General features: G+C 38.5%; 2 protein-coding genes across 5 annotated transcripts; one reads left to right on the forward strand and one right to left on the reverse strand.

Moving 5' to 3' along the window:
• Positions 1-980: 980 nt before the first annotated feature.
• e2f5 (E2F transcription factor 5) lies at positions 981-11,858 on the forward strand. Of its 2 annotated transcripts, none has more exons than XM_026150049.1 (8): positions 981-1,337; positions 2,535-2,644; positions 2,824-2,985; positions 3,520-3,628; positions 4,089-4,407; positions 8,011-8,148; positions 8,389-8,427; positions 10,761-11,858. In XM_026150049.1, the coding sequence occupies exons 1-8, from the start codon at positions 1,209-1,211 to the stop codon at positions 10,835-10,837; spliced, it is 1,083 nt and encodes a 360-aa protein (XP_026005834.1). In that variant the 5' UTR covers positions 981-1,208; the 3' UTR covers positions 10,838-11,858. The 2 variants fall into 2 exon arrangements, with proteins under 2 accessions (XP_026005834.1, XP_026005835.1); XM_026150050.1 differs by having other exon boundaries at positions 4,095-4,407.
• An 879-nt stretch (positions 11,859-12,737) lies between these two features.
• On the reverse strand, positions 12,738-22,200 carry ackr4a (atypical chemokine receptor 4a). Of its 3 annotated transcripts, XM_026150046.1 has the most exons (3): positions 22,159-22,200; positions 20,886-20,957; positions 12,738-15,460 (listed from the first exon to the last, which is right to left on the reverse strand). In XM_026150046.1, exon 3 carries the CDS (start codon positions 15,443-15,445, stop codon positions 14,339-14,341), a length of 1,107 nt encoding a protein of 368 aa, XP_026005831.1. In that variant the 5' UTR covers positions 15,446-15,460; positions 20,886-20,957; positions 22,159-22,200; the 3' UTR covers positions 12,738-14,338. The 3 variants fall into 3 exon arrangements, with proteins under 3 accessions (XP_026005831.1, XP_026005833.1, XP_026005832.1); XM_026150048.1 differs by lacking the exons at positions 20,886-20,957; positions 22,159-22,200 and adding an exon at positions 15,710-19,021; XM_026150047.1 differs by lacking the exons at positions 20,886-20,957; positions 22,159-22,200 and adding an exon at positions 15,588-15,685.
• Between the last annotated feature and the right edge of the window lie 945 nt (positions 22,201-23,145).

A 23,145-nucleotide genomic window follows, 5' to 3' on the forward strand; every position in this document is an offset into this window, starting at 1 on the left:
GGACCCCTATATCATCAGAGATGACAGGCATATAATATTTAATTTTGGCCTTGTCCCAGAATCTTTTGATGCTATCACATACTGTAGATGATGAGATATTCAAAGTATTCACAATTTCACGCTGATGAACAGTTTTCTGAAATTGTCATTTATAATGCAATTTGTAGTGCAGGTCTTTTTTTTCATATTTGTGAACCTGTTCTTCCTCTGCTTATCTTTACTTCTGAGAAAATCTGCCTCTATGATACACCTCTCTTTTTATAACCAGTCACATTACTGACCTGTTGCTAGTTAATTAGTAAAATAGTCCTTTGGCCTCTCTCTCTCTCTCTCTCTCTCTCTCTCTCTCTCTCTCTCTTTCTCTCTCTTTTAAATCATTTTTTTTCAGGCTTTCATTGTCCCAGTGCTGTCCTTTTTGGGATATGTTGCTGCCATCCATCAAACTCAAAATAAGCTAGAACTTGTCATTATAAAACAAAATGTCTCAGTTGTGAATAACAAAACACCCCATGGGATCATGAGATTTAAAAGTCACTTCACTGTGATTTTACAGATGTCCAAACATTTTTGTAATTTGTGTTAAATAGGTGCTATATATAATCCTGTATATAGGATTAGTTGTTAGGATTAGTTGATTTTTCCCCATTTTAAAAAATAAAAATGACAAGAATGTTAAGTTACTATGACTTATCAAGTAAAGATAAAAAAAAAAGTTAATTTGAATATAGTGTTTGGGAATTTTACCAAAATATGATAAGATATACTTAGATGGTATGAAATCCTTGTTAGGAAAGCTAAATTTAAACACGACCTATAACAAAATAATTTAAATAAGTAGAATAGCTCAATAAAATGTTATATGTTTTTTTTAATTAGTTAAAAAAATGCTAACCTATATTTTTGGCTGCTATGGGCTTCCATACTAATACTAATCGTACCGATTGGTCAGTGATGTTTGATGTGCGGGGAGGCGGGACTTAGTTGGCACGAGCTCGGCGGTGGGGGTCGACCGTGGCACGAGCCGCAAATGGGTTGCCATAGCAACAGGACCCTAACGTAACGTCCGTTCATTTAAAAACCCTTCAGGTGCTGCTATCGTCCCGTTAAGGGATCCGGCGTTATTTGCTATTTAAAGAAATTATCGTTATTCTCATTAAAACGTAGGTGGCTGAGTAAAAACAAGTAAGGGTTTCTTTTATAAAAAGAAGATGGAGTTTGAGACGACTGAGACGGCACCCTCGACATCGAGTCGCCATGAGAAAAGTTTGGGGCTCCTCACTATTAAGTTTGTCAGCCTGCTCCAAGAAGCCAAGGACGGCGTCCTTGATTTGAAAGTGGTCAGTAAAACGGAGACGACGGGTTTTGTGGGTTGTTTTGGGGGGAGCATTAAGTGGTGTTTTCCACTGACAACATTAATACAACAGATGCGAACAAAGGGCTGTCGGTCATTACGGGTCCAGTCAGGTATACTGATTTTTTTAACAGGTGGACTAGCAAGCCGCCATTACCCGGACTCCTCCTTTATACTTCCACTGATACTCAAAAGGTTTTTTTTTCTTCATTAAAGAAAATTTTTTTAGAGTGTTTGTTGACAGAAAATTAGCTAATCATTGTATTTCATATGCTTTATCAATTTATCGTGTGTTTAATGCTAAATCAGGCCTAATTGAATTGCACTAAAATACACTTAGCAGTCTCCCTTGAAACCTACTTTTAATGAGCGACCGGGGAGATGCCAGAGTGGCACCCTGATCCCCAGTCTTTTTGCATTATGATTAAACATGGCATTATCCTGTGACCCAGTGTCACCAGGTTCATATGTCCATGGGCTATAAGATGAAATAGGAATCATCTCCTTTTAAAAGAGAAGGCTAAGACTTAACTCCTGAAATTAAGGTTTCTGCCTACCTGTCTTTATGCTCCTGAGACCTAGCAGATATCAATTGACTCCCTGTGGGATCCTGCAGTAACATATAACAATGCGGTACCCAAATCAAATTTTTTCCAGTCAGTTTTATATATGTAATTGATTTCATCTATTCAATTTCCCCACTAGCAATGTCCTTAAGTATTGGGCATCTAGTAAAATTTGTAAATGACTTTTACACTCCAGTGCTCTCCTTGGAGACTTCTGTTTCATGTTAACTGCCTGTGTCAATCTCTGATCTACTTGAAGCTTTAATTACTGCAACTGTTTATTTATTTATTTATTTTTTATCATTGGTAGCATTTTCCCTCTCTTCTTGCCCGCCAAACTTGGGCAATGTTTACACAGCAGGTTACTCAGCCCTTTCCCTCCTCCCTTTGCCTCTGGTATTGTATAACTGGCTTCTTCTGCCAAGGAGTTTGATTTGTTATTTTGTGCGGCTTAATTTGCCAAATTCCCTATTTCTTGGATTCACCGATGAAGCATTTCCTGCAGAAACTTCCTGGTATCTATGATGGACCTGCAAGTGTATATCTCAAGATGCTATAAACGAACAGCTGATATGGAAATATGGATGTGATGTTGATATGTCTGTCTGAATTAACAGGCTGCAGACAGCTTGGCAGTGAAGCAGAAGAGGAGGATATATGATATCACCAATGTACTGGAAGGGGTGGGGCTAATTGAGAAGAAAAACAAGAATGTAATCCAGTGGAGGTGTGAGACAAAATGTTTACTATTTCAAAAAGTTGTTATTATTTTAATGTTCCTGTAGATTTAAAAATGCATGCAGAGTTGGTGCTTACATTAATTTAAAGATAAACACACTTTAATTGAAGATGAAGCAGATGGAGCAAATGCTGAGAAAACATCCTTATCCTGTACGTTATGTTAAGGGGTGAGAACATAGCCAGCCAAACTGAGGAGGCTTTGGAGCAGGTAAATGTCTTAAAGGCCCAAATTGCTGAGCTGGAAGCCCAAGAGAAAGAGCTGGACAACCAGAAGGCCTGGCTGGAGGAGAACATCAAACACTTGAACCACGATCCCATTGTCAACACATATCCTTTTTATGACTACATTTTTTAAATAAATGTTTTTATTTAGTTCACTTGGAGACACTGCTTTTGTGCATCTCATGTCATCGCTCTGCCTTTTCTATCATATGTTGGCAGAAGAGAAGTTCTGATTTTCTTTTTCATCTTAAGACTTTGTAAAATAACCAAATCTTAACTCATTTTTTTCATATTAAATGAGTAAAATATCTGTTAGTAGGGCTTGCTTTGTTTTGCAGTGAAATATCACCAGGTGTTTTTTTGTACTGTTGTCTGCATGGTTTGTAATTCTAGTTCCCTCGAGGCCCCATTTACTCAGTTCAGAGACAACAAATCCTTCTCTGATCCTTTTAACATTGTTTGCCTATTGATCAAAGAAAACACTATAAAGCAGGGATTATAAATATAATTGCCATTGTCAAGTAGTGAAATGACATCCAGGCTAATCCCGATTTGCACAATGCTCACAGTTCTTGTTTTTCAAGTTTATTGTCTCCATTTCCTTCAAACAGTAATCCGGCTTCTTTAACACTTCTACACATATAAATTTGTGACGCATGAAGACATCTGCAGCGCTTTTAGTGAAGAAACACTTCTAGCTGTTGTGGCTCCTGCTGGGACTCAGCTGGAGGTGCCACTGCCAGAAATGGTAGTATTGCTTTGGTTGTATAGAAATGTACTGTTTTATTTGACTCTGCTTTAATGAGAACAGACGCCAGACACAGCACAGGCTTTATCTAGCAGATTTTATTACAGGTGGATAAAAGCTTGTGAGTGAGCTGCAAGATTCTCGTTACATTTGGCTTTTTATTTTGTACATAAGTGTACATATGTGTGCTCTAACATCAATCAGCTAGCCTGTAACTTTATGAGCGTCTAGATATTGCTGTGATGGTAAACAGTAAAACTGTAAAGTTGCACAGAAACTAAACAGTGCAAACCTAAAAACACTGCACATTTATCTGACAGTTTTCTGTGTTTATCACTGCAAGCATCTTATTTCATGCCCTTGTGATCATGTGATCAGTTTTAAATATTCTTAAAAAAAAGATCAACTATATAACTGCTTTATTAAATGACATACTTAATGACATGCTGCTGTTTTTAAGGGTCAGAGTGGTCAAAAGAAGTACCAGGTGAACCTGCGCAGCCACTCTGCTCCCATTCAGGTCATGCTTATCAACAGAGATTCAGATTCCAGAGTGCCTGTGGTCTTCTCTGTACCCCCCACTGATGACATCTGTCAGATGCCAACTCCACCCAGCACCCCCGCGAGCCTGCAGAGATTCCCTCTTTCAGTTTCCACTTCCAACACCAACACCACCTCTTGCTGCAGCCAGGAGTCTTTCTGCTCAGACCACCAGATGGTGCTGCCAGAACATGATGATGTGCTGACTCCGTCGGCCACCCCTCCTGACGTGCAGATGGGTAAGGATGGGCTTTAGGGCATGTGAATTTTAATGCTGTTGAAGTTCTTCAACAAAACCACCACAGAGTTTTACTGCCTGCTAAAGAGGCTGCGGTGAACACATGTGTAATAAAAATTTTGCATTTGTAGTCAAGAAAAACTTCTACAACCTGAGTCATTTGTGAAATTTAAAGTGGCCTCAGAAGAAACTTCTGACATAGTGACCAATTCAGAAGAACTAGGTTTACTTTCTGATGTTCAGTTTTCGTTGGAATAGTTTTTACTAATTATATAGTCAACCAATTTGTGGTGCTACATAAGGTTTCAGGTTTTCGGTGTCAGAGTCACACACAGGAGCAAATGTGAAAACCACTGCACTAGGGTAATAAATATTACTTTATATTGTTGTAACTTTATTGCAGTTTATTGTTTGATAACAGCATTTTGGTTATTTTGTAAATGATTTAATTGCTAGCCATATGTTTAGTGAGAGCTGTTAATTATAGATTAAATTTTCTGCTAAAAAAGAGCATTTAATACATATTTTCATTAGAAGACTTCCTATCCTTTGTTGTAGACTTGGGAGTTACTCATGTTTAGCTAGGAAAAGAAAGTTTTCAGGAAGCCATTATATGTTGTTCTGATGTCGGTCAGTTTATGTTTTGTACACCCCTTTTTTGAGGTCCTATATAAAGACTGTCGTTTCTATAAAAAAATAAAAATAAATAAATGTATCAAACATCATATATTCTTAAAAGAATGAATGTGTCCTAACACACATGATAGTGTGTTTTCTTTTAAGAAAGACACACTGTCGATGTTAAACAATGAGTGATCTACTATGAGTGATGGGTGCTTTTGCTGTTACATTTGATTTGTAAGCACTGCCCTTCATTTAACTGCTTTTAACAATGGAGTTTGCATTCCTCTTCTTTCTGTAGTGCCAGATTGTTATGGATGTTAACTATAAATCTATAGTTATAAATCCCATGCATGTTGGCTTAAAGAAAGAAACTGATAAAATATTTTAGATATAATGTGAAGGTGGTATAAACTGGCCTCAAGTAACAGTTGCGCATGTTGTTTCTGAACTTCAGTGCCTATTTTAACAGAATAAACTGCATGTGTGGTCCTGATTTTTAACACTTTAATGTATTTAAGCCTCAGGGGGCCCCAGGCCTGTGTACTGGGAGTGCCAGTCACAAGTCTGGATAAATGGGAGGAGGATTGTGTTAGTAAGGGCATCCGGCGTGAAATCTGTGTCAGAATAAAACGTGCAGATGTGTCCTCTGTGGTGACCCCTCAGGAGCAGTCAAAAGTGCTTCCTTCTTCATTTAAGGATTTCACTTCTGGTATTTTTGATGTTCACATAGTCATGTCTGGTCATGGCCGGATGCATTGCAACACTTCTTGGCATATTACTGCAACCGGTACTGTGCAGCCTTTGCTGGCATTTATTCAAAAATAGTTCCTTAACAATACCAGAAATTACCAAATCCACACCATAACTTTCAAGGTGAAGAAAAACTTGCATTATCATTATTTTTAATGGTAAATAGAGGTAAATGTAATTCTTGTAATTCACCGTGTAAAATTCTCAATTTGCTATTTACTTTTTAGTATCTGGTTATAAAGGTGTTTGTCAGCAGCACTGGAATGCAAAATGATTGGCCTGTCAGTCTTATAAAAATATCAGAGGATCTCCTGGTTGTTTAACTGTATTGCAGGATGGCTTCAGGGAAATGTTTTGCCTACAGACACAGTCCAGACAGACTCAGCTTCCAGTAAACCACGTACGCAACATCAACATGGAAGTCATAGATGTTTTATTGTGAGGTAACGTGGAAACAAGCCTCACTTGACAGGAAGCTGCTTGTCAGTCAGTTGTCTAGTGAGTTCTGAGTCACTGAATGTGGAGCTTGTGTATTAAAATAGCTGCAATTCCAAAACGGTTGCTGCAGTACTTTTCTTAAAACCCTTTAAAGAAACCGGAAAGTCTGCACTTTAATCAGACACTGTCCACGGACAACACTGAAATTGATTATGTAAATGTGATTGATTTATTGTTTTAAAAGTATTGCTGTTTATCAGCTGACTTGGAAGTATTAGCTGTTGTAGAGTCTTGACATGCAAGAACAGCAGAACTTATTAGTTGCTACTTTCTTCTGTAATACTATACAGTGCTAATATCTTGAAACAAAAAATAAAACTGCTGTCTGTCACTATGTTCCCTCTCTTAGCAAGCTGACTTTCAGAGTTACATGAACCAGATCTAGGCCGTAAGAAAAGAATCTAAAGTCTTAGGAAAACTGTAGCGTCAGTATGCACAGTTTGACCCATTTCTTTGCAGATTTACTTCAATCTCTTGTAGCTTGTGAAAAAATGATAAACAAGGAGAGTATGAACAAAATTTTGCACAGAAAACTTGATCTTCAATAACCTCAAAGTGCTGTTACTATGGGACAGTTTCATTTTTATTTATCAGATTCTCTGGAATAACATTCTCCACCTAAATGAGTCACAAGATATCAAATTTCTCCCAATCGCAGCTACTTGACAACTTGTTTACACTGCTTAAAGGTTGCCTCACCACCTGCCTAATACTGTGGAAAAATACACTTGTGCAAAACAGCTCTGGCCCCTCTGAGTATGGTCACAGGACCGCTGAAGTTATCCTGTGGTGTCCGTCACCAGGATGCCTGCAGTGGGTCTTGTTGGCGCTCCCTTAATTTGACTTGTTTTTGTACATTTCTGTAATGCTGAGACTGGATTCCATGCAACCTGTGGGCAGCCTGTTAAGGGTTATAACAGTATTTAGGTGGGTGGTGCTTGTAACATCCACGTTGATGCCAGTTTCCCTCCATCAGAATATTGCATTGCGGTGCCATATACTTCACTGGTTTTAATGTGGCTAATCATTGCATATGTTCATGTGGCTTTATTAAAAAAAGACTTCCAGTATATCTGACAGCTCGACAGCTGACAGCTCTAAGTTTTATAGAGGATGAGTCAGAGTTGCACTAAAAGTAGAAGAGTGTCAAAGCGAAACCCAGTCTGACCATCCTTCCAGAAAATAAAAAAATGAGGAATTGCCCCAACAAAATCACAAGACCTTTCACTGAATGATTTTTACTTACTCAACATTTGGAAACACTTGGATTCTGTAAAATGAAAGCTTATGGTATGTTTTGCACAGTGGTGTGTAGATGAGAAGCCAGTGCATAGGGTTGGGTGTGTTTATTTTTTTTGTACATTAAGAATGAGTTAGGTAAAAATAATTCAGATTTAAAGTGGGCCATGTATAGGATTCTTTTCAGGCATGACCTCGTGGACATTAATAAATTAACAGCCTTTTGGCATTAACTTCTTATTTACTGGACAAATGAGATTGGTGGTAATCATGTTTTTCGAACTCTTACATTAACCCTGGAGAACCCATGGGGTCAGAGCCGACCCCATTGGTTTTTGAAGGAAACCATGGGGTCAAATTTGACCCCATGGGTTCTCCAGGGTTATAGTAAACAAGTGCACATTCCAACATTTGTTGTTTTCTGCCTCCAGATAACTTAATCCTTCATTATGAGGTTAAGTGACCTTGTTTCGACTCCTCATTCTGTCTGCAGTCTATCACGGTCGACCAGTGATGGGGTTGGAGCAGCAGGAGATGGACTTGGTGGACCAGGAGTTCCAGTCTGTTCTGGATGTGAGCAGCCTACTGAAGCTCAGTGCCACTGGAGACCACATGAAGGATAACCGAGAGGGTGAGGCCCAGGGATATGAATAGAATCATAAGTCTTTTTCCTTTTTTTAATGTTTACTTCACATTTGTTTCAGTTCTGATTCAGTTGACGTTCTTAGGTCTAAGCATGCTTTTATTTAATGTTTTTTCTTTCAGTGGGAGGAAAGGAATGAATTGTTTACAGATATGCTACAAATGGTCCAGAACAGTGAACGTTTAACACCACAGTGGAATAGAAACATGTTTTTAATTTTCTTTGTAGGAGCTGTTGACCTGATTGAGGAACTCATGTCCACTGATGGTAAGCATCACAGCACCTGTTTTAACTACATTCAGTATCTACGCTTAAATATATATTGCTGCTCACCCCTCCACAGCAGTGCATTGCTTGGCTTCCATTCATCGCCCCAATTTTCTGTAATGCTGTCTAATTGGGGGCACACTTACCCCTAACTACTGGAGGTAGTCTACCTACATATAGACCTCCATAAAGTCCTATTTCAGATAAACTGAGACCCCTAACTCTGTTATAAAGCTCTCTGGTTTTACCTTTCAGACCTTAGGCATCACTATAATGTGTCCATTTTAACGACTGGAGGTCAAAGAGAAGACATTCAAATGATTAACAGATGCTCCTGAGTTAATGCTAACATCCTGATGCTTAGCAGGTTTATTATTTGACATATTTAACATCTTAATTTGGCATATTAACATTTCCCAAAAAGTTGCTTCTGTTCACCTGGGAGTAGTGTTTTCAGTAGAGATGGACCGATCCGATATTACGTATCGGTATCGGTCCGATACTGACCTAAATTACTGGATCGGATATCGGAGAAAAATAAAAATTGTAATCCGATCCATTAAATATCACGAAAGCACCTCACAAAACTTGCAACACGCCGTAACTCGCCTCAGAACGTCGGAGCAGTATGCATCACGTGATAGAGCAGCTGTGGCATGCGGGACCTGTCGGTGGTCTGGATAGCATTTGGAGCTTCGCTAGCAACCTGGCATTTCATCTCCGACAAAGTTATCCCCGAGAGAAGTAAAGCAAGTGTGTAAGTCCATCTCTGAATGTTTGTAAAGCATTCCCACGTTAAGCTTAACAAGCGACTGCCTCTCTCTCTCTCTTGCTGCTACTTCAATCGTGAAACTGCTAATGATCAGCTGATCGGCTTTTCTGTTGTGAGTCTCTCTTGTTTGTTTTTGGTCCACTTTGCGCCAGAAAGAGCAAACCAGCGGCTGAACAACAGCAGCACGTTTAAGCTTGATAAGCTGTTGTTAGAATTTATTTAATATTACTTTCTACACCAGGATCTTTTTCTACGTAGCTGACGGCTGGTAACTGTGCAGAGGCGGATCTAGCAGAGTTTAGCCAGGGGGGCCGATAGGGCATTAACAGGGAAAAGGGGCACAAAGACATACTTTTCTTTCTTATTCTCATTTAAAATGTCGAGCTTTTAATAAATAATTATCTGACACACAAAGTTTTAATTTGATGTAAAATGAATAGAAGTCAGTTACTGTATATAGTGACTATTAAGTCTAATATATATATATATATATACCCTAGTAAGCTATAGTACATTTTCCTCTGGGAAGGTACCATCTGTGCAGTCTGCAATTTTGTTGAAGAAAGATGTTGAATCTATTTAATATTTCTTGAAAAATAATTGATTTCTGTGCATTTTTTTTCCACACTGCATCAAATTAAGGTTGATTACGTTGATTAAGCATCATGAGGTGGAGCGTGAGGGGTGGTTCCCTATTTTTTATTTATTTATTTTTGTTGTTGCTGGGAGTTGGAACCCTATTAGTTAGGTTGCTTAATATTTACACTAAGTACTCTTTAAAATACCAGAATAGGGAGGATGGTGTAGGTCTAAGTTTATTAGATTGATCAGTATTGCTGAACTATGAAATATTTTTTTTGTATACAGGTATAACAGAATAGCTTTAGTGTAGTTGTTGTTTTAAACTTGAGTATGAACTTGCAGACTTGCAAAATGCAGCAAGATATTTTAAAAAACAGTTTTGTTGATTAAAAAACACTATATCGGATTCATATCGGTATCGGCAGATATCCAAATTTATGATATCGGTATCGGTATCGGACATAAAAAAGTGGTATCGTGCCATCTCTAGTTTTCAGTGGGAGAAACATTTCATCAGTCACCCAAGTCATCCACTTCTACAGTCTAAAGAAGAAATGCTGCTCTGACAGCACAACTCTTTGGGCTTAAACTCAAAAATAAAAGTGTAAAATTACCGAAAAAGTTCTGGTAGCTCATTGTTCAAAACATTTTTGTTAATTAAGAAAAGGGAAATTTCTATAGTAGACTACGAAAAAAACAGGAATGTTAAACATGAATATAAAATGTTATTTAATTGTTTATCTATTAAAGGAGCTGTAAAACTTATGAAAATACAGATGAAAGTGTAAATGTTTGCCCTCCTTCACATTTTCCAAAGCAGTGCAGCGGGCTGGATTAATGTCTTTGTCGGGCCAATTCTGAACTCTGGGCCTTGCCTTTCACATTCTGATCTAGGTCCTAAATCATCAACAGCTGGAATGTGTGTTCAGTGTGGGTGCCATCTTTTCATTTTTGCACTGATTCCTTTCTCCAAATTCAGGTATAGACTACAGCTTCAACCTGGATGACAACGAGGGAGTGTGTGACCTGTTTGATGTGCAGATCCTGAATTACTGATGTCTGACAGTGACTCTGATGCACACTCTTACAATCTTGAGAAGCACTTTCTGCCTCTTAAAAACTGTAAAGATTTGTTCTATTTGTTAAAATTTCAGAGATGATACTTTGATATACCACTGTCATCTTACAAAAACAAAAAACAAAGACTTCACTGATGTGCACCTCACAGCTAAACATATCCAGACTCTGTCCAGCAAAAAGTGCCTGATTTAATGAACCATAAGGTATTTATAAAGCCATGAGCCACGAGGTCTCAAGTAAACAGAGAAATCCTTCACATTCCTGCTGCACTTTTGTGTCTCTGTATTTTTCCACATCCAGCGGAAAGCTTGAGTTGTTGATAACTGTTTTCCTTTGCACAGCTTATCCACTTTTGGGACTGTAACAGTGTTGTAGATAAGTTGAACTTTGCAATAACATTTCAGTATTTGCTTCTTTGATGATCCAGTTCAGGAGATGTAAGCTTTGTCTTCATGCAGTACGTCTTCATCTGTTCAGTTTCCCAGTTAAATTTCAACCACCGTTTTGTATTTATTGAATTAATGGTTTGGCTACATTTTGTTTACCTTGTTTTTGTGAAAATGTCAGAAAGTTTTCTTTTCTAAATTATTGTGATACTGCCATTTTAGGCCTCAGTTTATCCTATCATTAGTTAAATAATTGAATATTTTTACTTATTTAATTAAAAAAAAAAAGTAGTTCAGGTTTGAAACTGAAGTTAGTTGACTGCCTTAATCATAATTTAATTTAATTTGTTGCACTTTTGTTCTAAATATAGTACAAATGCAGAGTTGGGTTTTTTTTTTGTATACTTCATTTTTTATTGTAAGATATATTGTTTATGTTCTCAATAAATCAGTTTAATGAGCACAGTTGTATTTGCAAAGGAAATTCATGTAAGGAAAATGAACAAAAATCACTCGAATGCAAATTTTGAGTCTGAAACAAGTAATTGTTTTCAAAATTGTCTTGAATCACACAGAAGGTATGCAACAATTCAAATTGGATCAACCCCCCCCCCCCCCCTTTTTTTTTTTTCTTTTTTGGCTCAATAAAGTGTTTTGCTCTTTTAACAGATGGATAACATTTCTCAGATGCTTTCCACATTGTGTGACCTGCAGTATACACCAATACTTGAGTTCCACCAGCTGGGATGCAGGGGAAAAAAAAATACCAAAGAATAATAAATAAACCTCACATCTAATGAATAGAAAATGAATGACACAAGTAAACATTCGATTGTATACATTTTGTCAAATTGGAGCATTTAAAAAAAAAAAAGGAAAAAAGAAAAACAAGTTGCAACAGACATCAAAAACATTTGAACTATGCAGTATCCTGTTTACATCTGTCAGGGTTAATGATGCCGATGCTGGACGGTAAGGGTAACAATATCTGAATGTGTCCAGCCCTCCCTCTGTCTGCAGCTACACATTTTCTAAGGAATTTCAGCTCAGTGGTAAACCCATATGTAGTGATAAAGTACGATTACAAACTTGTCGTCATTGACTCATAAAAAAGTGTTTTTTACCCCGCTGTGCAGCCTCGGCTCTCAGTGCAGAGGAGCGAATCTGTGTGTGGAAAAATGTGTGTTTCAGATGTTCCTAGGAATTCAGGAAACAACAAATGCGGCGTTCCCACATCAAACCAAAGTCCCAGTGGATGTAGATATATCACACGATTCTGAAACACCAGCAGCGCACTACAGCAATTCTGTTGATGGTTAATGTTTGTTGGTTTTTTTTGTTTTTGTTTTTTTAAGAGTTTTCAGGATACATCCTGAGCTGAGAAAAACAGATATTTGGCAAACATACAGAGGTTTAAAGTCTTTGCTCACCCTTTCATAGGTGCACGATATAATATCTGGTTTACAGGCTGTGCAGATTATTACATGAAATGGGTCTGGAGTTTTTATTCATGGTTGATTGTAATTAAACAAAGCACTTTTTCAACAAAGCTGAAGTTCCAGCAGGTCTGGTTTTTCTTTCCTTTGTGGGTGTTTTTAGTGTGTAATGCAGAGAGAGTTTAGTAATAAATCTTAACTGTGTGGGCAGAGTGCAAGTTTCTGGTGAAATTTCAGAGAAGCACAAGTCTACTGAACTCCTTATATTACGTCCTGCAAGATATTAAAAAAGGGTGAGGTAGGACATTAGGTTGAAAAAACAAACAAACAAACAAACCTGTCAAAGAGAGCATAAATCTCTAACTCTGCAATCTAGTATGTTCTTTAAAAGAAGGCCAGCTCAAAAACAAGACCTGAAAGACCACAGAAAGCAACTAAAGTGGAATATTGCAGAATTCTTTCCTTGGTTTAAAAAAACAACCAAGAACACTGGGGAGGAGGTAGACATATTATTGGAAAAATCTACTCTCCAGATACACCCTCATGATAAATGATCAGCACAGTGTGTTTCACAAGGTGCAAACCGCTGGTTACATTCAGCAACATGAAAGACAGATTAGACTTTCCCTTTTTTTTTTTTTACAAATGAAACCAAGATGAACTTTTATCAGACTGATACGACAAGAAACATATGGAGGAAGAGAGAAATGACTCGTGATATGAATCAAACCACATCATCTGTCAAACATAGTGGAGGCAGTGTTATGGCATTGGCATGGCTGCCAGTGCAACCGGGTCACTAGTGTTTGATGTGCCTGCTTATAGAAGTAGCTGGATGAATTATGAAGTGTACAGGCCTGTAGTCTCTGCTCAGATAGCATTTTACAGTGCACACGGAAAAAACCCAAAACATCCTGGAAAATCAACCCAAGAGTTTCTCGGGGCAGAGAGCTGGGATATTCTTAACTTGCCACTTGGTCACCTGACTTCAACTTAGAAAAGCATGCTTTTTGAATCCAAAAAAACAAGCAGCAACTGAAGTAGCTGTAGTAAGAGCCAAGTGGAGTATCTCAAGAAATGAAATGCAGCAGTTGGTGATGTCCGTGGACTTGGATTTTCATCCAGCTATTAAAAAGAATCCTTATATCTAAAATTTATTTTAAATATAAAATCAAAAAATTTCCAGATTTTGAAAACGGAGCACTGTGTATAAGAATGTCCGTAATTCTTGAAAAGTTAATGCAATACTTGAATTAGTTCTCAGTGAACCCACTGTGGTGGATGTCATTGTCACTAATGGATACTACTGTAAATAAATACATCTACTCCTGCAAAGAGTAACTACAAACTGTCTCAGCAGGTCTTTTCATAAAATATATGTGGCTGAAATGATTTTTTTTTCTCTTCAACAGAGGGCAAAAGTAATATATATTGGAGCTCTTTGAAACCAGCACATAAACTGTTCGCTTTGGCAGAAAAAGACTGTTTTTAGGAACAGACTGTTAAAACTAGTGGAATTTTTGAACAGTTTAATGATTTGCAAGCATTTTTCTACTGCTGCTACACCCTACATCAACAAAAGCTTTATATGCTCTCCTGCTGGACCTTGTGTGCATATATAGACACATAGACCTCGCTGACATTTTAGTCATGTCTCATATTGAGAATGAGTTTGTCTCTTGGGATGCAGTGTGGGAGTTGAATGACATTTCCATCCCCTCCTCCACATTAGTTTCTGTTGTTTTGCTTCCCCTCTTCCTTCGCTTCGCTTCAAACTTCTTGGCCACTCTCATCATGTGCATCTTAAAGGAAGACCCCACAAAGGCATAGAGGATCGGGTTCAGACAGCAGTGAGTGAGAGCCAGGCTTTCTGTCACCTGAGCCGCCTGATCAAGCACCTTACTCGCCCCGCAGTGGGTCACTAAACTGTAGACTGTATCCATTGCCCGATACACCTTAACCACGTTGTAAGGCAGCTGAGTCATCACAAACACCCCTACGACAATGAGAAGGACACGCAGAGCTTTCCACTTCTTCCCTCTGCTCTCATCAGGGAGGCCCCGGAGTGCACAGCCCACCCGCCAGTAGCAGGTCACCATGACCAGCAGAGGAAGTAGGAATCCCAACAACACCTCGACCACCTCTAGGACAGCTTTACCTCCTCGAGCCATAGATGAAGGATAGATGGTTAGACAGATATTTCTATCAGATGCCTGCCTCACTTCTGAGCGTATTAAATCAGGAAGGCCAAGGAGGAAAGCTGTCACCCAAACAGCTAAACACACCTTCCAACAGCATTTCCTGGTGAACGCCCTCTGTAGCCATCGTCTTTGGTCTCTATCCTGTGCTCTGACCAGCGATAAATAACGATCCAAGCTGATGCACGCCAGCAGCAACATGCAGCAGGTGAAATTCACTGTGTAGCAGGCGGACACGATTTTACAAACAACCTCCCCTAGCTCCCAGCCCCTTGCAGCATCAGCAGCCCAGAAAGGGAGCGTGAGGAGCAGGAGCAAGTCGGCCACAGCCAAGTGGGTCAAGAAGGCATCTGTCATGGTCTTCAGGCGTTTGTGGTAGGCGTAGACAGCCACGACTAAAACGTTTCCAGCCAGTCCCACCACCAGACACACGGTGTACATGATGGGCAGGAAGAGGGCTGCGAAAGATCGGATGTCCCCTTTCTCGCATACGGCAGGATAGTCATCATAGGTGAAGTTGTAGGTGGTGTTTTCATAGTCGTAGTCTTCCTCTGAGAATTCCATGTTGATGATATAAAACTGTCAAGGGAAATACAGATGTAAACATTCACAAAAATATACATCCCCAGAGTGATACAAACAACAAACACTTGCAGGATTTATATACGAGGCAGATTTAAATCCAGTTCTTGAGATATGACTTAACTGCAGTAATTCAGGGCAGTCATTTAGAATTTCCTTGATTATCCTCTTAGAAAAAACCCAAAAACCCTGAAACCTTAGAGATTAACCAAATGAAACTTTATTTATGTTGTAAGAGCACTGTACGTTTCATTCTCTTTCAAGCTTTTCTTTTTTCCTGTCCTCCAGTCTCTCTTGATCATTCGTAGTAAAAGCTATGACTGCATGCGTAATGGTGCATTCTCAACAAAACCAAAGAGGGCATAGTACATTTGTGCAAGTTTAAATATTGCAACATTGCTGAAAAACAGCCTAAGCATGAACCAGCTGGGGTTCTCCTGACACCACTGACAAATCAGAAATGGAGGATGCAGAGATAACGATTGGAGTGGTCTGGTTAAACTTTGCTTTTAGATAAAACACAGAGAAAATGAACTCAGTTTGGAGAAAGGTAGGCTACACTGTAACGGCTGAAAGTATGTTGCTGTAACGTGATTGGTTGCCGTGCTCCTCCTCTTTTTAAATGTTGGGGACCAATATCTGAGGGGAAAAGTTGGTTTGCTTTTTGTATGAACACACCATATTATTGTAATAATATGGTTAAGTATAGGCTGACCCACTCTCATCGAAACAATAGATATGAGTACAGTGAAATTAATCTGCAAAATGAATAATGCTTGATTATGATCAAAAAAGAAGAAAATGTCACAGGAACCCCAAATTCCAAAACCCAAGTTACAGCATGGCTAGTATGTCATATGATGTGTTTCAAATTTTTAAGGTAAGGATGTCAGTAACGCTAGCACAAATTCCCAAAAGCCATACAGCTTTGGGGTTCATGATCACCTCGAATATGCATACAAGAAAACAATGAAAAAGTTTTCCTCATGAAAATTTAATCAACAACTTTAAAGGCAAGTGGCTGTTAGTGTTATAGAGAAGGGTGCAACCAGAGGACGCATTCTGCCATGGCTGTAGTTTTAAAACCGAGTGCTGTAGTTCTCATTTCTATTTTCTCTGTTTTCTTCTCAGCTTCAGTTTTTTTGTATTTTCAAGAGTTTCACTATTGCGAGAAATGCTGAATGAGAGATTGTTCTGAGGGAGTGAAGTCAGTGCAACAGAGGTCAGGATGTATACCACAGGTGATTCATATAACCACTCCTCAAACATAAGAATACTGAACAAATTATATACCTTATTGGTTAAAAGAAGAGAGGGATTTTGTTGTAAAAATACTGAAAAGCATTTCACCGTGTCTTTAAACATTCTGCTTGAGCAACAGTGTGCACATTACTTGGCAGGGGGACTATCTTAAATCAAGAAGGAACACAAATTAGAAACTGACAAAAATAAATCAAAATTTAGCGCCACGATTCCTGTAAAGCTGCAGGCAACTATAGATCTGATGTCTGGATTTTATGTTCCCATTACAATAAAACAGTAAAATACAACACTGCTAAGCTGTAAGCAGAACTGGAGCCACATTAGGAAACATTTAGAAACTTCACGTTCCCTGGGTTTAAGAAAATACATGTAAAGAAGAAATACTGCAATCTGGAAACAGTTGTGTGATTGTGTGTTAATTATTCTGTCGTGATGCTATCAGTGGTAACATCTGGACACCATACCCTGACTTGAACTCTTCCTCCCTTTTTGTACCTTCACTTTGATAAATAAAACAAGTTCATTTAGCCTCTGTGCAGACTGATAAGTCCAAAGTGCACTAGTTTCTACCAGTGCATGTTATCAAATTTCCCTGGAGATCCTCTTGCAAAGATTACAGCACATTAATCTCCTCTCCATTGACTTTCACAGGGGAATATTATTGTTGCCACTACATTCATTTGACAATTACATTTATAATTATCTTCAAAGTGTTCCCCTTTTTTAGACTTTGATTTCGAGGTTTTTAGAGTCAAGTTCAGAGCACGAGATGCCCACATTTTTTCACTTCTACACACAAATAAATGATCAACAAATAAAGTGCAATGGCACGGGAAATATTTAGAGAACCATGTCAAACATTTGCACAGACTGACCCAATCAAGGTTGTTTGTAATATGATTTTTCCCCTTGTAAAATAAACTGTAGACACAACACTACTGGCAGTATCTTCATTACTTTTGCCTGGTTATATGGGTTTATCATGTGGAATGTTTTTCAGTTAACTGTTGGGCATTATTAAAAGGCCATTGGTTGTTTTCTGCAGAGCAACCATATTCAGAAAAGCATCCTTTCTGTATGTAGTGTCATAGTCATGGACTCTTACATTAAACGTGGCCAAAGTTCTTCATCCTAGACTATTGTCCCAACACCCAACACAGCATTCAGACCATGACTCTCACGGGTGAGAATGATCATTAGAAAGGCGGTGGATCAGCCCAAAACTACACAGGAAGAGTTGTTAATGATCTGAAGGCATTTGTGACCACAGTCACTAAAATGCCATCCGTAACAATCTATACATTAATAGATAGAAATCTTGCAGTTCCTGCAACGTCCCCCTGCTCAAGAACAGACATGTACAGGCCAGTGAACATTTAAATGATACAAGGCTTGGGAGAAAGTGCTGTGATCAGATGAAACCAAAATCAAGCATGGAGCATGGAGGTGGAAAAATATCCTGGGACTGTTTTTATGCCAAGGGTACAGGACAAATTCTTGGACAAGTACCTACTTCCCTCAGGAAAACACTGAAGATGGGTCGTGGATGGTTCTTCCAGCATGACAATGACCCAAAACATACCGCCAAGGAAACAAAGGAGCACAATATGGTCATGGACCATAAATCCCACTTAATGGTCACTATAGCTTACCCTATATATCTTACCCTATCTCTACCATCCTGTCACACCAATCTCCTGCATGTCCACCTTCACTACATCCATGAATCTTCTCTGTGGTCTTTCGCCTCGTCTTATGCTCCAAAGGTATTTGCTCATCTGCCTTCACACCCACATGAACTTGGGTGAGATCCCATTTTTAATCTATAGGGTTTAATGTGATATCAGCCCACCCAATCTATAACAGCTTTAACTCTCCAGGGAAGGCTTTAGACAAGGTTTAGGAGTGCGTGTATGGGAATTTTCAACCATTCTTCCAGAAATACATTTCTCTAATTCATCCCAAAGGTGTTCTGTCAGGTTGAGGTCAGGACTCTGTGCAGGCCATTTAAGTTCTTCCACACCAAATCTGCCCAACCATGTCTTTATAGACCTTGCTTTATGCACAGGGACCATCCCCCAACTTTTCCCACAAAGTCAGAAGAATGAAACTGTCCTTTCACTGGAATCACAGGCCTCAGATAAAGTCCTGAAAAAACAACCCCCACCCCCTCCACTAAACTTTACACTTGCACAATGCAGTCAGGCAAGTAACGTTCAAACCATTTCAGTGTTGCCTCTATAACTTCATCTCAAAACTATTCAACATAAGCTGTCCCTCTGATATTTTCATTTGTAAAAAATAAATAAACAAAATGAAATAAAGCATTATCGAGAAAGACAGATACGATTTGGAGAACTACTCTGGCCAAGAGACACATCAGACATGACATCAGAGCAGTGGAAATTTTTACTCTGGCCCGATTAGTCTTAGTTTAGATCTAACTGTTTCAAGACACAAAGTTGGTTGGATGTTTGTGGATCCTGCTGTGTAGCACTGAGAAGGAACTGTGATGGTTTGAGAGGATCTTTGTGTGACAAGGTTGATTTATTGTAATTTATTCAGAATTCAAAGGAACACCTAAGTCAACAGCTTGGAACGACAAACAATCATCATCTGTTTGGAGTTTATAGTGAACATTATCTCTCCACCACAGCTGGTTATTGCTGTGGTCCACCCTCCTTGAATGTGGTTCTGCCCCAGGTTTCCTCCTCTAGAAATTGTTCTTTTTCAATGCCACCGTTGCTAACTTGAAATGAAGTTGAATCACTTGTCCTTTAACAGGACAGTGAGCAAACCACCATAACAGATGACCTGGCCTCCTTACTCCCCCAGCGTAGACCCAACAGAGATGGCTTGGGATGAGCTGGATTGTAAAGTGAAGGAAAAGCAACACGTGTTCAGCATATGTGAGAATGGCTTCAGAATAAACATCTTGAGGCAAAATTAACAAAACTAATTAAAGTAAAACTCTTATCAAAGCGTAATGTTAAGGAATGATTTATTATTTGGTGATTATATATTATATTCTGCTATTCCCTATATCTTAACATATTCTACTGTTAAATAGTCTGGTCTGTTTTTGTTGATGTTACGGTACTGGAGCAACTGTAACCCACATAATTTCCCCAGGAATTAATGAAGTATGCTGATTCTGATTCTGATTAAAGACATATGTTGGTTTACAATGAATCCATATGTGTTATTTACACAACCCCAGTTGGTCCAAGCTCACGACCATCCATAATGAGAGCCTGATTCTTGATTGAAGGTTTCTTCAAGATGTCTTGCTATGGAAAGGGACTTTTTTACACCCAGCCAACAAAGTGCTGCTCAAGGAGGAAATTGATGATCTTCTTTTTGTGCAATAATGTTCCTGTTTAATGTTTACTGAGTGCTCATTAGTTTTACTCTGCACTGTAGAAAACAGTAATAAAGGAATAATAATAACTGAGTCGATAAGTTCAAAAATTTCAGTCGTACTATGTTAAAATATAGTAATTTACATGTGAAAGTCCTACACTTAAATAAATGAGAAAAAGGCCATACTCTCACTAATACATGTTTATCTTCGTACAAGCTTGTAAAAGACCTTATCATTTCTTTTTAGTGGATCTGGTGTATTTAAAGTATAAATGATAAAGTGAAAGTACCTCATATTACATGCTGTGCTTGAATAAATATCTGCATGTCACTCCACATTGATTCAGCAAAACAATCTAAGAACCAGTTACGATAAATCACATTTCTAATATTACTTTAAATTGTACTTGCTGCTGATTATTTTACATTCATTTGCATGTAAAGCTATTTAAATCTTTATTTTACTAAAAACTTTACTGGAATGCATGACTCAAGTAAATATCTAACTTCTTATTCAATAACTGCTTCGTTATAATGTTTCTGACTTCTTAATACCTACATTACGAAAAACTGACAAACAAACAGACTTAAATCACTCAGTAATATAAAATATTACAAAAATAAATGAATGGTGACTGCATAGCACAGGTGGAGAAAACGAACTCACAACAAACCTGTCTCTCGTGTTCAACGTAAATCTAAGCAGCCAATCAGCTTTTAAAACGAAGCTTGCATGAATACAATAGAAACATGAATATGTCTCATAGATACATAAAGGTGTTTGATATTTACTCACTGTGTCTTATTAACGATCGGTCCCGTGTGCACAGCGAGCTCGCTCCAAGCTGCTGACCGGCTTCAGACTGCTCTGAGGAGGTACGTTTGATTTTACACCAGCGCAGCGCGTGTGGGCGGGAAGTAAAAAAAACAACAAAAAAACAAATCAGTATGTGAGTTTGATCGATTCAGATTTTTTATTTTAAAGTTTTTGTTTATCTGAAAGGGTAAGCATGTAACACCACTGCATTTATTTTATTTACCTAAACTATTTTTTTGCAATGCATGTGCAGGAGTGGATTATTGTAAGGGACAGAAACTGCCATTGTGAAGTTTCCATTTGTTTCTCCACTGCAAATTGAATAAAACTCTGTATTCATAAATACTAAAATAAAGACTCAAGCTTTGGATTTAACAGAAAGCACATGTGGAGATTTTCGGGCTGCTCAGCGGGCATACCTCGCTCCAGTATTTAAAACAGATGTATGTAGGCCCCACAGTAAAAACAAGAAAGAAGCAAAGGATTTACTCAGGGAATCTGGTTGTGCCATCTGGTGCTTTGTTTTCGGGTTTCTCTTCACGTAAATGAAAAACTCCAGCAGAAGCCGGTGGAGAAAATGCACAAAATTCTGCACAAATCAAGGAACTGAACCCTTCATGCTCAAATGCTCCCACTGATGTCCCACCAGTGCTTGGAAGAAACCTATGCACATGCCTGGAGATGACACATGCGGACACACTTGTTACTCTGCATTTGAATACTAAGCCACATCCATAACTCCAAACCCTACACTAAACTTACCCGAACACAGTTTTAACACCTTAAAAACCAACTTGCTTTGCAGCAGTTCTCATAAAGCACAAATTGTTCTAAGCATTTGGTTTAAAGCTGAAACTCATTTTCCAGCCGGATGAGTTTAACAGTAGGTTTCCTCCATATTTTGTCAGATTTAATTCAAATTTAATGTTTGTTAGCTTGCATCAAATATACTCTGCCACCCGGATACTTTGATTATATTTGGGCTGTCTCTGTGTGAAGGGAGCACCCGCTGGTTTCAAATGCATTCACATTTGCAGAAAAAATAAAGGGGACAGGATTTCAAAACAAGTTTTATGTTGCTGCAAAGTTTAACAATGTGATGAAAAACCCTTTTATGTAATGCATGTGATATAAAACAAAGAAAAAGTATTTCTGTTTCCATTTCTATCGTTTTCTGACGTTCCAACAATAATATATCACTGACGGAGTTGTTAAAGGATTTGTCTGTCATCGAGTCAGGAACTGTTCTTACCACTGGGAGGAAATCTGTCCAGTTTCAAGTCCAGCTGAATCTTGTATCCGTGCAGTTCAATTGCACTTCTGAGAAGGATGACTCAGACCGAGAGAAGTCAAGTGACAGGAGACAGAAACCAAGTCACACTAAACCATTTGTTTGTGGTGTTTATTGAGGAATTGTTTCTGTGTCTGAACATGACAGAACATGTTTAGACTGAGTCAGAGTAGACACTCTAAGAACATTTGGACAGGGAGAGTTCAAAGAAGGAGGAAGTAGACCAGTGCCACTGAGAGATGTACTGTATTTCACTGTACGCCCACGCCCACGGCGATAACAGCCTGCAGAGTGAAGAGTGAAGATTTGTTTTTCATCTATCCACATTTGGCAGAAGAACAGAGTTTTTTCTCTTCTGTTCAGCGTTCCCACTGAGGCCAGTTGGAGCTGTTCGATCAACAGGAAACCAACAGACACTCAGTTCGCTCTGATTTTATGAATGAAATTGTTTTGCATTTGTTATTTCTCTGAGTGAGCTGCTCTGTCAGTGATTATCGCAGAAAAATGACATTGTCTTTTTAATTATTACAAAGCGGCCTGCATGGGGCAAAAATTACATCATTACATCCCGCCACACCACAAAGTTGCCCTGCTAAGTTGCAAAACAGAAGATGTCCAAATTCTCAATAAACATGTCCATTAAGGCCACATCAGGCAAGTTGTTGTAACACATTTGATTGGTGTAACAAATACTAAAACTAAGGAGATTTCCTCATGTGTTTTTATTTGGTTTTAGGTTGTTTTAAGCTAGTTTTTATTTGTTCAATATTTTATTAATTTTTCTTTTTTTGCATCTTTAGTTAAATGAACTTTTTTCACATATAGTTTTAGTATTTCATTATTTAACCTTGGTTATTCAATAATCTTGGTGCTGGAGTTTCTAATAACAGTGAATCGGCAGCATATCCTTCAGGCCCTGCGACCTGGCTCTATCACATGCTCTAGAAA

Source organism: Astatotilapia calliptera, chromosome 18 (genome assembly GCF_900246225.1).
Source record: "Astatotilapia calliptera chromosome 18, fAstCal1.2, whole genome shotgun sequence".
NCBI classification, from domain to species: Eukaryota; Metazoa; Chordata; class Actinopteri; order Cichliformes; family Cichlidae; genus Astatotilapia; species Astatotilapia calliptera.